We start from the raw sequence: 15,516 nt of genomic DNA, 5'->3' as shown, positions 1-15,516 counted from the left end.
GGACCAGTGTAAGTCAGAGATACGACGGTGTATCAGGAGATATCAGGAGATACACCGTCGTATCTCTCTGTGAATCTGGCCCATTGAGCGGAATTGTCTAGAATCGATCTGTACATCCCATACATGTGCCAACCAGTCTCTGTTCTGCATGTCTAACATATTTCAGGCATTGGAGGCCAAAGGGGCAGCAGTAGTTTAGTCCGCTTACAGGAAGGAGAGACATGTCCTGCACATGGGGGGGTGTCACCGGACGAGGAATCATTATGGGGGGGGCTCACTGACCGTCCAGCAGCAGACTGGGGATGCATGGAGGGGTGCAGGACAGAATAGCGGGGGTTACTCTCTGACCACATAGGATGTGTACACCGCTACAGACAAGGTTGCAGATGCTGTAAACCAATCACCATACAGAATGTGGATTTCTTTAATATATATTTTGGTTCCTCCAGGTTCTCCCCCAACCACCGGGACCGGCACCCTTCAGATCACACTTGAAGATGTGAATGATAACGGACCGGAGCTGGAATATCGAGACGCCGTATACTGCCTGAAGAATCAGGACCCCCTATCTATTAAAATTATTGACAGAGATCTGCCCCCCTTTACAGCCCCCTACAGGGCGCAAGTGAGCCGCGAAGCTCGTGACAACTGGACGATCGGCGTGGAGAATGATCGTAAGTTTCCACACGTCGTGTTTAATCTTTATGTCGCAATAATCATCAGAGAACTTGTCAGGAATCGCCAAATGGCGCTATGTTGAGTAAAACATATAAAAACCTTTCTTATCGTAATGGAAGGACACCAAGATGACAGTCTGTGCCTTTCAGGAGCATTGTGGGTGGTTTGTTTTTTATCTTTTTATTTGCATATAAAACAAACAAAGGTACACAAACTTACATCAACTCAACAACAGGCTTGACACGGCTCCAGACAGTAGGCCCACGCAGGGGTCCCAGCAAAGGAGAGGGGTCTCCAAACTTTCTGAACAAGGGGCCAGGCCCCCCTAAACTCCTTCACAGTTTAGGGGGGCCGGACTGTGGCCATTGGGAGTAGAAAATGTCCCGACATCAGTGGGGGGGGGGGGGGGGTTCCCTGTCATTTGTTTCAGTGGAAGTAATTGTGCCTCATTATTGGTGTCCCTGGGAAAAATTGTGCCTCATCGTTGGTGTCATTGGGCCCAAATGTGTGTGTCATTGGGAGGAATTATGGCCCCAAGGGTCAGGTAAAAGCAAACACAGGGCCGCATCTGGCCCCCGGGCCATAGTTTGGAGACCACTGCAGTAAAGCATTACAGTGCAAGAAGATCTCAGGGAATACATAGGTGCTGTGGCAAGGTGACGCAAGCAACTGGTATGGCTTGTGCTCAAAAAAAGATAGTCGGTGTGATAACCCTCAAATGAGAAATTAAACACATTGGGCCAGATTCACAAAGAGATACTCCGGTGTATTATCTCCTGATATCTCCTGATCCCCCATCGTATCTCTGACTTACACTGGTCCTATCTATGCGCCTGGTTCATAGAATCACATACGCATAGATAGGGCTAAGATCTGACAGTGTTACACTGTGTTACACTGTCGGATCTTTTTTTCAATTTAAAAATGGCGCCGGGGGCGTTCCCGCTGATTTACGATAAATAATATGTAAATCAGCGAGATACGCAAATTCACGAACGTACGCGGACCCGTCGCAGTGTTCATACGTCGTTTCCGTAGCGGTTTTCCGTCGTATACTTACCCTTTCTTTTATCAGGCGCAGCCAATGTTAAGTATAGCCGACGTTCCCGCGTCGAATTTAAATTTTTTAACGTCGTTTGCGTAAGTCGTTCTCGAATACGGACGGACGTCGTTTACGTAAGCGTCGCAACCACTGACGTCCTAGCGACGTCAGTGGGAGCAATGCACGCCGGGAAATTTCGCGGACGGCGCCTGCGCATTTATTTTATTTAAATATGACACTCCCCTAGCCGCGGAATTTGAATTCCGCTGGGGGATTTAGGATCCGCCGTCGCAAGTTTGGAGGTAAGTGGTTTGTGAATTAGCCACTTGCCTCCTAAACTTGCGGGAGCGGATCTTAATTCACATAGATCGAGCGGATCTATAGATCCGATGAGCTACGTGAATCTGGCCCATTGGGGGGTTATTTAGGAAAGGCAAATCCACTTTGCACTACAGTTACAGTGTCATCCAACCCACTTCCTCTGAGCCCAGGCTGTCATGGACCCGCCCCCACATCTCAGTGTACAGCCCGGGCTCAGGTAAGTCCTGCACCATGCACGCGTCGTGATGTCACAGTGTGAGAACTATTCATGTTCAGTTCAGCTGTAAGGATGGTCCATGCCAAATGATAAAAAAACAGTTTTTCTTTTATCTGTATATATAATAAAGAGGGTAAGGGGTTCAAACACACTGGATTTCTAAGCCCTGTAGAGTGTATATTGTTTCCCTCTTTGAGAAATGTTGTTTTTTTTTTGTACAGAATTTCTGATTAAGCCAAGCAGGGAACTGGCTGAAGACATGTATATTATTCCCGTCACTATCGCCGATGGCGGCGATTTATCCAACACAACTATGCTGAAAATGCAAGTGTGCCAATGTACAACCGAGAATAACTGTGACAGTCCGAAGGCATTGGCTGGAGGTCTGGGCATCCCTGTCATCCTGGGCATCCTCGGGGGTATCCTGGCTCTTCTCAGTAAGTAGTATTAGTGCTCGGGGGAGGAGGGGGGGGGGTAATTTCCAGCTTTGTTGATCCCACAAGTATGGTATATACATAGTTACATTGATCCAATGGAACAATGAAACAATGTAATTATGTAGAAAGTATTCCTACCCTATAGGATTGTGTGTACGGGATTGTGTGTACGGGATTGTGTGTACGGGATTGCAGGCATGGGATGGCGGGTATGGGATTGTGTGTACGGGATTGTGTGTACGGGATTGCAGGCATGGGATGGCGGGTACGGGATTGTGGGTACGGGATTGTGGGTACGGGATTGCGTGCACGTGATTGCGTGCATGGGATTGCGTGCATGGGATTTCTGGTATGGGATTGCGGGTACAGGATGGTGGGTACAGGATGGTGGGTACAGGATGGTGGGTACAGGATGGTGGGTACGGGATTGCGGGTACGGGATTGCGTGCATGGGATTGCGGGTATGGGATTGCGGGTATGGGATTGCGGGTATGGGATTGCGGGTATGGGATGGTGGGTACAGGATGGTGGGTACAGGATGGTGGGTACGGGATTGCGGGTACGGGATTGCGTGCATGGGATTGCGGGTATGGGATTGCGGGTATGGGATTGCGGGTATGGGATTGCGGGTATGGGATGGCGGGTATGGGATGGCGGGTATGGGATGGCGGGTATGGGATGGTGGGTATGGGATGGTGGGTATGGGATGGTGGGTATGGGATGGTGGGTATGGGATGGTGGGTATGGGATGGCGGGTATGGGATGGCGGGTATGGGATGGCGGGTATGGGATGGTGGGTATGGGATGGTGGGTATGGGATTGTGGGTACGGGATGGCGGGTACGGGATGGTGGGTACGGGATTGCGGGTATGGGATGGTGGGTATGGGATGGTGGGTACGGGATGGCGGGTACGGGATTGCGGGTATGGGATGGTGGGTATGGGATGGTGGGTATGGGATGGTGGGTATGGGATTGTGGGTATGGGATTGTGGGTATGGGATGGCGGGTACGGGATGGCGGGTACGGGATGGTGGGTATGGGATTGCGGGTACGGGATTGTGGGTATGGGATTGCGGGTACGGGATGGCGGGTACGGGATGGTGGGTACGGATTGTATGATTGTTTTTTCCCTTTTATTAGTTGAACTGGATGGGCTTGTGTCTTTTTTTAACCAGACTGACTATGTAACAATGTAACTCTCTGTAACAATGTAACTCTCTGTAACAATGTAACTCTCTGTAACAATGTGGAGTGTTGAGGTTAATGAAAGCTTTTTCCTCCAGCTGGCCGCATGTTTGATGTCCTTTCCTTTGTGTTTCTCTCTTCTTAGTTCTCCTGTTGCTGCTTCTGATGTTTATGAGGAAGAAGAAGGTGGTGAAGGAGCCATTACTTCCTCCTGATGAAGAAACGCGTGACAACGTCTACTCCTATGATGAAGAAGGCGGAGGGGAGGAGGATCAGGTACGGCACATTAGGGATTATTATTAAAATGTCACTTTAACCAGCAACCGTCTGGAGGTCTATGGCAGGTTCCTGGCGGTGCCGTGTTTAACCCCTTCAGCTCCCCCCCCCCCCTTGTACACCCCCCTATGGGTCAGAACTCTCTCACTCTCCTTAATGTAAGTCCAGCCAAGTTCCTTCCCACCCATCCATTTTTAGATCAGCCATTCTTTCTGCAAGCCTGATTTCAGCTTTCAGTTCAGTGGAATTGCCCGGTCTTTCCCCCTAGAAGAAGTAACAAAAATCTTTCACATCTTCTAGAAGAACCGTCTTTGAACTTTTTGCTTTTACCCTCCAGGACTTTGACCTTGGTCAGCTGCACCGTGGTCTGGATGCCCGGCCTGATGTCATTCGTAATGATGTGGCACCAACATTCATGCCGGCTCCCCAGTACCGGCCAAGACCAGCCAATCCTGATGAGATCGGAAACTTCATCGATGAGGTAAGAACCACCATAATGCCAACTTCCTCTGTAACACGGGCGGGGGAGGCGTTCAGCCTCAGATTGGGTTTCTTATAACTTCCTGGGTCAGAGGGCAGAGAGTGGCCCGCCATGTGTTCAGCTGCCCACAGATGGGGTCTGTTTTTTTTTTTATTCAACCGGCGGGTCGACCCATCTATGGGCAGCTTTACACAAATGGCGGGTCACTTATCTCCTTCTGGTCCAAGATGTCATGAGAAACCCAACATTTGGTGCTGAGCTATTGTGTTCTGTGAACTTCGCCACCATCAGAACACACGGATCAGCACTGCTGGCAATAGCCTGAGGCGCTGATCGAGCCGCGTTTATCCAAAGGGCAGGTTGTACAGAAGTCGATCAGTAGATTGAGCAGCCTGAGTGTCCATACATGGATCCGACTTCAGCCGGTCCCTGATGATCTGGCCCAATTTCTATCTATGTACGGCTTTAGTATTCCATTGTTGAATGCATAACAAAAAAGAAAGCTCAAATCTCATTGGTCACTATCATCGGTACCTCATACTTATTTTGACCCCACTGTATCTTTTTCTCCTCTAGTATACAATTCTCCTCTAGCTAAGTACACACTGTATCGTTTTCTCTTCAAGAATACATTTAGGTAGATTCAGAAAGAGTTAGGCCGGCTTATCAGTAGATATCAGTAGATACGCCGACCTTACTCAGAATCTACGCCGACCTATGTTTAAGCGTATTCTCAAACAGAGATACGCTTAAACATATCTAAGATACGACGGCTTGCGCCGTCCTATCTTAGATTGCAATTTTTCGGATGGCCGCTAGGTGGCGCTTCCATTGCGGTCGGCGTAGATTATGTAAATTAGGGGATACGCCGATTCACGAACGTACGCCCGGCCGCCGCAGTCGCTTTACGCCGTTTCCGTAAGGCCTTAGGCGGCCTAAAGTTATTCCACCTATGAGGTGGAATAACAATTTTAAAGTATGGCCGCCGTTCCCGCCGCGAGGTTCGAATTTTTTACGTAGTTTGCGTAAGTCGTCCGCGAATCGGGAGTTAGGTCGTTTACGTCCACGTCGAAATCAATAGGCCCGTACGGCGTACTTAGCCGCAATGCGCACTGGGAAATGTAGGCGCCCGGCGCATGCGCAGTGTTTAAGAAACGTCAAAAACGTCAGGTCAAGCCTCATTGACATACAACACGCCCCCCTCCAAGAAATTTTAATCTTACGCCCGCCCGATTTAGGCTACGCCGCCGTAGATTAGCAGGCAAGTATATTGAGAATCATTACTAGCCTAGCTAATTTACGGCGGCGTAGCCTAAACAGGCTAAGCTACGCCGCCGTAACTTTACACGATTTGTACCTGAATCTACCTAATAGTGCGCCTACTCAGGGGGCGGTCCATGGCGCTCCGCACTCACAGTATGTCCTCAGTCCTCCAGGTTTATGGGATGTTAGTGGCTGAGCTAGCATGGCAGCTCACATGTTCCTTGAGCACAGACATCCTAGAAGAATGCTTCCCCAGATAAAAGGGGGGATTTCCTAAAACTGGAGCACTCAGAATCTGGTGCAGCTCTGCATGGTAACCAATCAGCTTCCAGGTTTTATTGTCATACTTCATTGAAGAAGCTGAAGTTAGAAGCTGATTGGTTACTGCTCAGCTGCTCCAGATTCCGTGTCCTCCAGTTTTAGGAAATCCCCCCAAAGAGTACGCATTATGTCACGGAGGGGGTGCGCTCTTGCTGTGCAGTGTGAATGCTGCATCCTCTTTATATACAGTATAATGGAGATCTACATTTACATGGTATCAGAGACTACAATAGAATCCATTCAAAAAGCCTCATATCACAAACCTAATGCAGGATAAGGATCCTTTTTCTGTTTGTAGCCAAATTCCAATGAGATTTTAAGATGAAAGCCACATGGCTGATACAAAGCCCCTCCCCCTTGCGTGAGAGCTTTGTGAAATAGACCTGTTGTGTTGTAGAAGTGTACGGATTACGTGATCCACCTTAAAGTGTATCTGAACCCAAGAACAAAAATTTATAATAATAATACAGCTCACCTGTCCTTAGATGTGGTGGGCGCCTTCGTTTTCAATTTTCACACCTTTTTTTTTTATTTTACTTTAACCGGTTCTCTTGCTATTAACTCACTTCCTGTCCCAGGGTGAGTAAGAGCAGCGTTGTCACTAGGGTTGCCCCCTCATCCCTTTTAAACCCGAATCCCTCTTTATCTTCATTAAAGGGGTGTTCTAGTAATTTTTTATGTTTATTAAAAGTCAGCAGCTACAAAAAGTGTATCTGCTGGCTTTTAAAAAACACACACTTACCTGCTCCACGTTCCAGTGACGCGCCGGCCGGGGCTCCGCTCCGACCTCCGGCCGGCGTCTTCATTCCAAGTGTGGGCACCCGGCCGTGACAGCTTTCGGCTTCACGGCCGGGCACCCACTGCGCATGCGCGAGCGCCATTCAATTGGACAGACTATCGCCTGGGACCTGTCACATGTCCCAGGCGATCGCCTACAGGGAGGGGCTGCAGAAAGGCGATTAGACTATTCGCCTTAGCAGCCCCTCGGCGGAAGGAGGAAGTGGGACAGGAAGTCCCAGTCCTCCTGAAGCCCCCACTCCCCCCTCCCTCAAAAAAAATGACATGCCAAATGTGGCATGTAAGGGGGCGAGGAGTGGATTAAGCGGAAGTTCCACTTTTGGGTGGAACTCCACTTTAATGTTTAAATAGGTCAATATCCTCACCTCTTTGGGGACCAAAGAATTGAAGTGGGGGGAGAATGTAGCCGTGAAGTACACAGGTTCTGAGGCCGATTAAGGTGAAGATTAAACTCACTTGGTGCCTCATCTGATTTAAGTTATCCTCAGAACCCGTGTAATTCATATGTGTTTGGGTTTAAACTTTAAAGAGATGAGGTGGCAAATTTAGTTGTCACCCAACCTAGAACAGGGAGTGTGTTAGGACTTCATAACACCATCTTCTTGTCTTGATAACAGGGGAGGTGTTTTGTAGTTCTTGGCGTTAGCAGGGAACAATGTAACTGATAACAGTCCAGAGGCAGAGACTACAGGAAGTTATCAGATTGACGTTTTTTTTTGCACTTGTCCAATAGATATAATAAAACACTTTCAATGGGATGTTTATTTGGCCAGCAGAGAGTAAATAAGAGAAGTTTATTATTATTATGACGGGTCTTGGGCTCGGTTCACATCTATGCAGTGTGGTGCGTTCTACGGTGCATTTTGCTGTGCCTTTTGCATTTCTCAACACGCGATTTTGCGTTTTTTTTTATGCTTTTTTTTTTTTGGACAATTTGTTTTTGGGCAGATTAAAAAACACAAAATGCAAAATTGGGGCAAAAACACACTACATGCTTTTCTGCAGCTTCTCCATTGAAGTCTATGGGCCAGATCCACAGAGCAAGTACGCCGGCGTGTCTACTGATATGCCGGCGTACTTTCAAATTTCCTGCGTCGTATTATTGTTTTGAATCCTCAAAACAAGATACAACGGCATCTGGGTTCGATCCGACAGGTGTACGTACGCCTTCGGATCTAAGTTGCAATACTTCAGCGTCCGCTGGGTGGCGTTCACGTTGTTTTCCGCGTCGGGTATGCAAATTAGCGATTTACGACGATCCACGAACGTACGCGCGGCCGTCGCATTTTCTAACGTCGTCTGTAGTCAGCTTTTTCCGGCGTATAGTTAAAGCTGGTATTTTGCGGCGTATAGTTAGACTTGCCATGTTAAGTATGGCCGTCGTTCCCGCGTCTAAATTTGAAATTTTTTTTTTTTGCGTAAGTCGTCCGTGAATATGGATGGACGTAACTCACGTCTAAGTTAAAAAAATGACGTCGTTGTGACGTCATTTCGCGCAAAGCACGGCGGGAAATTTCTGGACGAGTTCATTCGGTGCGGGGACGCGCTTCATTTAAATGAAACCCGCCTCCTGATCGCCGATTTTAATTCCGCCGCCAGAAATGCACTACACCGCCGTAACTTACGGCGCAAAATTGTTGAGGATTCGAAATTCCGCCAGGTAAGGTACGGCGGCGTAGTGTATCTCTGATACGCTGCGCCGATCCAATTCTCTCTGTATCTGGCCCTATGGAACCAAAAAAGCGCAGTTTTGCGGTTTAAAAAATCCCTGACTCTTCCCAAAAATACGGCGTCTGAAAAAAGCCTCGGTGTGAATGTGTCCCATAGGAAACCATGATAATTGGACTGTAGTGCGTTTCTGCAAAAAGCACCAAAAAACGCATCGGTGTGATCGCAGCCTTAGTAACTGGCAGTGCGCAGAACACATAGGGGGGAATTTACTCAGAATCTGTGTATGGTAACCAATCAGCTTCTTCAATGAATCTTCTTTGACAATAAGCCCCCCCCTTCACATCGGGCTGATTTCACCTATCAAATCACATGCCGAATCGGAGCCTATTGCCCGCAACGGTACCATCCGAATCGGTGCGACGCCGACTACCAAAAGTCGTTTCTGCAGGAAGCCGCACAGATGTCTCTGAAATCATGCGAGTTCCGCTGAACCCGCCCCCAGTGTGAACGAGGACTAAAAGCTGATTGGCTCCCATGCACAGCTTCACCAGATTGTAAATCTCCCCCCATAATGTATAGAAACGTTGTTCATACCTCTGCTGATTGTCCTGATTATTTCTTTCTGCCTCCCCAGAATCTGAACGCGGCTGACAACGACCCCACCGCCCCCCCATATGACTCTCTCCTGGTGTTTGACTATGAAGGCAGCGGGTCGGACGCCGCCTCTCTCAGCTCCCTGCACTCCTCCAGCTCCGGCGGGGATCAGGATTACAGCGCTCTGAATGACTGGGGGCCGCGCTTCACCAAGCTGGCGGACATGTATGGAGGAGACGAGGACTAATCTGCACACTGTCACCCTTCAGGAGGTGTCAGCGCCGCCATCCCACAGCACTGTGTACATCGCCAGTATGGAGGACCAATCACTTCTTCATTCCCCATCGCAGGACTCCGGCTTCGTGCTGAGCGAGTCGTCCTCATGGGGGACTTCAGACGCCGCCTTCCTTCCTGCAGGAAATGCGTTGATTATTATTATTATTGTCATTTTCTATAGATTGCGCCTTATAAAGCAGACCTGTCACCCCAAATCCTTTCACCAGACAATCGGTAAAGGGCCCCAAATTCAAAAAGTGCTTCGTATAAAAAAACTCCCAGGCCGAGCCAATCGGAGTCAGAGATGTGAATGAAATGAATGAGATCCTATAGAGGGAGAATTTATGTACTTCTTCAGTGTGTTGTCATTGGTAAGTCAACAATGGGGTAGATTCACGTAGCTGCGCTTTAAGTTACGGCGGCGCAGCGTATTGTATTTACGCTACGCCTCCGCAACTTACAGGAGCAAGTGCAGTATTCACAAAGCACTTGCTCCGTAAGTCGCGGCAGCGTAGCGTAAATGGGGCCGGCGTAAGCGCGCGTAATTCAAATGGGGAAGGGGGGGCGTGTTTTATGCTAATATGTGATTTATGAACGGCGCATGCGCCGTCCGTGTACATATCCCAGTGTGCATTGCTTCCAAGTACGGCGCAACAACGTATTGGTTTCGACGTGAACGTAAATTACGTCCAGCCCTATTCGCGAACGACTTGCGCAAACGACATAAAAAATTCAAATTTCGAAGCGGGAACGACGTCCATACTTAACATTGGCTGCGCCTCCTAATAGCAGGAGCAACGTTACGACGAAAACGACTTACGCAAACGACGTAAAAAACTACCGCCGGGCGCACGTACGTTTGTGAATCGGCGTAACTAGTTCATTTGCATACTCTACGCTGAAAACGACGGGAGCGCCACCTAGCGGCCAGCGTGAGAATGCACCCTAAGATCCGACGGCGTAAGAGAATTATGCCAGTCGTATCTTAGGCTAATGTCGGCGTATCTTGCTTTCTGAATACAGAAAGAAGATACGCCGGCGCAGATTTGAATTTACGCGGCGTATCTATGGATACGCCGGCATAAATTCTCTCTGAATCTACCCCAATGGCTGCAAATGTAGATCAATAGACTCCTCTGCATTCACTTTCCAAACGCACCATTAACAATGTTGTTGCGTCTTTATTTAATTGGTCCTTCAAGGCCTCCGTCTGATCTCCTGATTGCAGTGTAGAGTCAGTGTGATATGAACGTTCCACCAGAGAAATCCATTGTAAAGGAGGCAGTGCTACTAAATCCAATAGTAGTGATGTTGGCCGCATCCCTGGTATATAGGAAAAAGAGAGAGATACCCCCCAGATGGGACTTTAAAGGCCAAACCACAATATAGGTATAAAAAATATATATTTTTATTCGGACAAAGTGGACCTGTTGACATCGGCTCAGAACGCACATTGAGCACCTAAGTACATAAAAACATAAAAAACATATTCCATAGCCATATGGAATCACCAAAAAATATAACAAAGCGTGTGCCGAGTGGCAAAAAGAAAAAACGTAACACAATACAATACACAACAAAAACTGTAACTCTCCAAATGGTAGATAATGCCCATTGTAAAGGATTCCTTCTCTGTTCTGATACACCACGGCGAGAGCTCCAACACTAAACATCATGTGACCGTTCATCGTGTGACACGGCTATTCCCAGCTGCTGAAGCAGAGGGAGTGAGCGCGCTCCGAGACGCTACACAGGCACACTTGCTTGTCCATGTACATGTTCCTGGATGGCAGCTTCTCATAATAAGAAGGAACTCTCCCTTCATAACCCTCCATCAGTATTGGACACGATTGGCTCTGCAATGCACTGGAATCAATACAGGGGGCGCCATTGCTGCCTTCAGCTACTTCTGCTTTTCTGATCTGAGTTCCCAGCAGGTAGTCAGGGATGTCAGGACTTACAGTCCGCGTATTTGTCCCTAAGAGAGCACTAACTCCCCCGGATAAGTGGCGGGTGGGTCACCAATGGCGGCCTCCGTGTCCAATCGGTGCAGGTTTGGTTTGTCCCGGTGACAGGTCTGCTTTATAGAATGATCTCTGCCAAAACAATTCCAGTCTCTCACGTTGTGCTTATTTGTGATATTTTTATATACATTTGATTTAATCTCTTCAGAGCTTCTTTAATTTATGGCTGGGGTGTCGGTCGGGTGTTTTTGTATTTCTGACGCGAGTCGTAGGAAAGTGCGGGAGAAATTTACATTACAATTTACAAATCCTCTGAAATCCCAACGCCGGCAGAAATGTGCCAATATTATTATTGTACGGAAGTGTGTATGAAGAGTGTCAGAGGGACCAGATATGGAGGAAACTGAATTCCCAATTCTTGTGTTATCAGAATATAAATATATAGAGATTATCGCCCAAATCCTGTCCACCTCCGACCAAAACCCGGACTAGAGAGGCAAAGAACTCCCATCGGATATTTTATTGGGACAAGCCGGAGTGCCATGTCCAAAAATCTGTTTATTCCATTAAGATAACCCAATAACACTTCCACCGACTCGAGGAAGACCCTTCACCAGTATTGGTCGGTGTCAGTAGGTGGGAGGAAACCAAGTATTAACGTATTACTCTCAGGCAAGTTGTTGCAGCAACAATAGATTTTTATTGGGGTCACTGTCCCTATTGGGGTCTTTGTCCCTATTGGGTGTCTATGTCCCTATTGAGGTCTCTGTCCCTAATGGGCGTCTTTGTCCCTATTGGGGTCTCTATCCCTATTGGGGTCTCTGTCCCTATTGAGGTCTCTGTCCCTATTGAGGTCTCTGTCCCTTTTGGGGTCTCTGTCCCTATTGGGGTCTTTGTCCCTATTGAGGTCTATGTCCCTATTGAGGTCTATGTCCCTATTGAGGTCTATGTCCCTATTGGGGGTCTATGTCCCTATTGGGGTCTATGTCCCTATTGGGTGTCTCTGTCCCTATTGTGGTCTCTGTTCTCCTTGGGGTCTCTGTCCCTATTGGGGTCTCTGTCCCTATTGGGTGTCTCTGTCCCTATTGTGGTCTCTGTTCTCCTTGGGGTCTCTGTCCCTATTGGGGTCTCTGTCCCTATTGGGGTCTCTGTCCCTATTGGGGTCTCTGTCCCTATTGAGGTCTATGTCCCTATTGAGGGGGTCTCTATCCTTATTGGGCGTCTATGTCCCTATTGGGGGTCTATGTCCCTATTGGGGTCTATGTCCCTATTGGGTGTCTCTGTCCCTATTGTGGTCTCTGTTCTCCTTGGGGTCTCTGTCCCTATTGGGGTCTCTGTCCCTATTGGGTGTCTCTGTCCCTATTGTGGTCTCTGTTCTCCTTGGGGTCTCTGTCCCTATTGGGGTCTCTGTCCCTATTGGGGTCTCTGTCCCTATTGAGGTCTATGTCCCTATTGAGGGGGTCTCTATCCTTATTGGGCGTCTATGTCCCTATTGGGGGTCTATGTCCCTATTGGGGTCTATGTCCCTATTGGGTGTCTCTGTCCCTATTGTGGTCTCTGTTCTCCTTGGGGTCTCTGTCCCTATTGGGGTCTCTGTCCCTATTGGGTGGCTCTGTCCCTATTGTGGTCTCTGTTCTCCTTGGGGTCTCTGTCCCTATTGGGGTCTCTGTCCCTATTGGGGTCTCTGTCCCTATTGGGGTCTCTGTCCCTATTGGGGTCTCTGTCCCTATTGAGGTCTATGTCCCTATTGAGGGGGTCTCTATCCTTATTGGGCGTCTATGTCCCTATTGAGGTCTATGTCCCTATTGGGGTCTCTGTCCCTATTGAGGGGTCTCTGTCCCTATTGAGGTCTCTGTCCCTATTGGGGGTCTCTGTCCCTATTGAGGTCTCTGTCCCTATTGGTCGTCTATGTCCCCAATGTTGAGTTTTCCCCTCCCCCTTTTCCTTGCTGGGACAAGAAGTGATGGGAAATCTCCCCAGTGGGAGGAGTCTCGGCCAATAATTAGAATATGGCGGATCTTTGTATTCTTCCTGAATGTATCCAAAAGCCAAATAAAGGTTTTGACTGGAATTGTTCTTCACATAGAACCTCCCCTCCTGAGAAGCTTCCCTCAGCAACCAATCGGCTTCCAGCTTCCCGGTGCAGTTATAGAAAATAATCCAATGACGTGTCTGGAAGACGATAGAATAATGCCCCATACAGACGGTCGTTTTTTGTGATGAAAAAAAAATGACGTTTGAAGTGATGAAAAAAAACGACATTTTTGAAACTTCATTTTCAAAAACGATGGAGCATACAGACCATCATTTTGAAAAATGATGAACAAAGTGACGGCACTCTAAAGGGGAAGTTCTATTCGCCTTGAGGCTGCTTTTAGCTGGTTACTTGTTAGTAAAAGATGATTCGTGCTTTTTTGTCTGTTACAGCGTGATGAATGTGCTTACTCCATTATGAATGGTAGTTTTACCTCCCGTCTCAAAACTTGCTTCTGGGCATGTGCGGGTTTAAAAACGTCGTTTTGCCCACACACTATCATTTTCATTGACACAAAAAATGACATTTTGAAAAACGACACAAAAAATTTGAGCATGTTCGAATTTTTTTTTGGTCGTTTTTCTGAAGACATAAAACGACATTTTCCCCACACACTATCATTTTAAATGACGTTTTCAAAAACGTCATTTTTTTTTCATCACAAAAAACGATCGTCTGTATGCGGCATTATATTTTTGATGTGACGGTCTCTCCGCCATATTGCGCCTCTCTGTAAAATATCCCCGCTGATCGTATATATGAAAGTCTCTCCGTATTTTATGATCTCCAGAAAAGATGTATTTTTGTATTTTTGTTTTCATGACTTCTCTATAAAAGTGGTAAATTTCCACGAATTGGGACATTAAAACCGCTGTTGGGTGTACATTGGGGGAGGGGTGTTACGGCTGGCGTTTTCCTAAACGTCTATAGAAGCAGAAATGGCGGCTGTGAGGGGGTGGAGCTTAAAGTTCAAGGGGAGCTTGTTGGGGGGCGGAGACCTCTAGGGACATCCTCTTCACCTTGGCCCCTCCTCTTTCCTGCTGTTTTTTTTTAGGGGGTGTAGATGGCGGATCCCCAATGCCAAGTGCGGAAGAAACAATCTCAGGGTGGAGTTTAGGGGCTGATCTATTAAATGTGACCTTCCGCTCTCCATTATCCCCCAATTACAATCTGTAGAGAGCTCTGTGATTGGAGGAGAGGTGCGGCTGTGTGAATGTGCCCCCTAGTGGGGGGTGAATTGTAGCACTCAGGTTGGGGGCAGCACATTGCTCTTCTGGGGTTCCTCAGATTATAATTGCCTCCTCATCTACATCTCGTGTATAAAAGCTTTAACCCTTCGTATCCCGAGATCATTCTCTATCAGAGGTATCTTCCATGTCTGGGATATTTCTGCCTGAAGGAACTCTCCCCTGTATTTAGATCTTCATCTACAGACATTAGACCCCTTTCACACTGAGGCGCTTTCACGCTAAAAACGGCGTCTCAAAAGCTCACGAAAACCTATTTCCATTAAAATCAATGAATGGGGCAGGGCGGTAAAAAAACTCCCCCCTCCATTGAAATGAATGGAAAGCTCTGTGTTTTTCCTGGCGGTTTAGAAGCTCCTCGGTGTGAAAGGGGCCTAAGAATGAAAGCTCCAGATTTTCGTTGTGTTTATCGATGTTGTTTTTGTATAAAAGAAAGTTGTTTATATAAAATAAAGATTTTAAAATGTATCTTGTGTGGTGTTTGGTAGTTTTCATGGATTAGTGATCTTCAGGGGCGGCTTTACTCACTTTGAAAAAAAAGTGGGCGGGTCTGAGGGGGGAGGAGCAAGGGGTTGAGAGACAATTGTCTGGAGCCCAGCCCCTGAGGAAGAAGGTGGTCTGGTCTGAGGAATAATGGATGGCCAGGTGTGTCACTTACCTGGGGGGAGATCCAACCAGGATGCACTATGGCAGGGGTCTCAAACTGGCG

At 47.7% G+C, this 15,516-nt stretch overlaps 1 protein-coding gene across 1 annotated transcript in view; it reads left to right on the top strand.

Moving 5' to 3' along the window:
• The window catches only part of LOC120917996 (cadherin-1-like), a 69,282-nt gene extending 59,341 nt beyond the window's left edge, over window positions 1-9,941 (top strand). Inside the window, exons 12-16 of the mRNA XM_040329658.1 lie at window positions 450-674; window positions 2,480-2,695; window positions 4,027-4,157; window positions 4,495-4,638; window positions 9,326-9,941. Of these exons, the coding sequence (XP_040185592.1) occupies window positions 450-674; window positions 2,480-2,695; window positions 4,027-4,157; window positions 4,495-4,638; window positions 9,326-9,532 (923 nt within the window). The 3' untranslated portion in view covers window positions 9,533-9,941. The remainder of the gene's footprint in view (window positions 1-449; window positions 675-2,479; window positions 2,696-4,026; window positions 4,158-4,494; window positions 4,639-9,325) is intronic.
• Window positions 9,942-15,516: the final 5,575 nt, after the last annotated feature.

Source organism: Rana temporaria, chromosome 11, assembly GCF_905171775.1.
Source record: "Rana temporaria chromosome 11, aRanTem1.1, whole genome shotgun sequence".
NCBI lineage: Eukaryota > Metazoa > Chordata > Amphibia > Anura > Ranidae > Rana > Rana temporaria.
The sequence above is the reverse complement of the archived record's forward strand: the minus strand, read 5'-3'. Positions and strand labels throughout refer to the sequence as shown.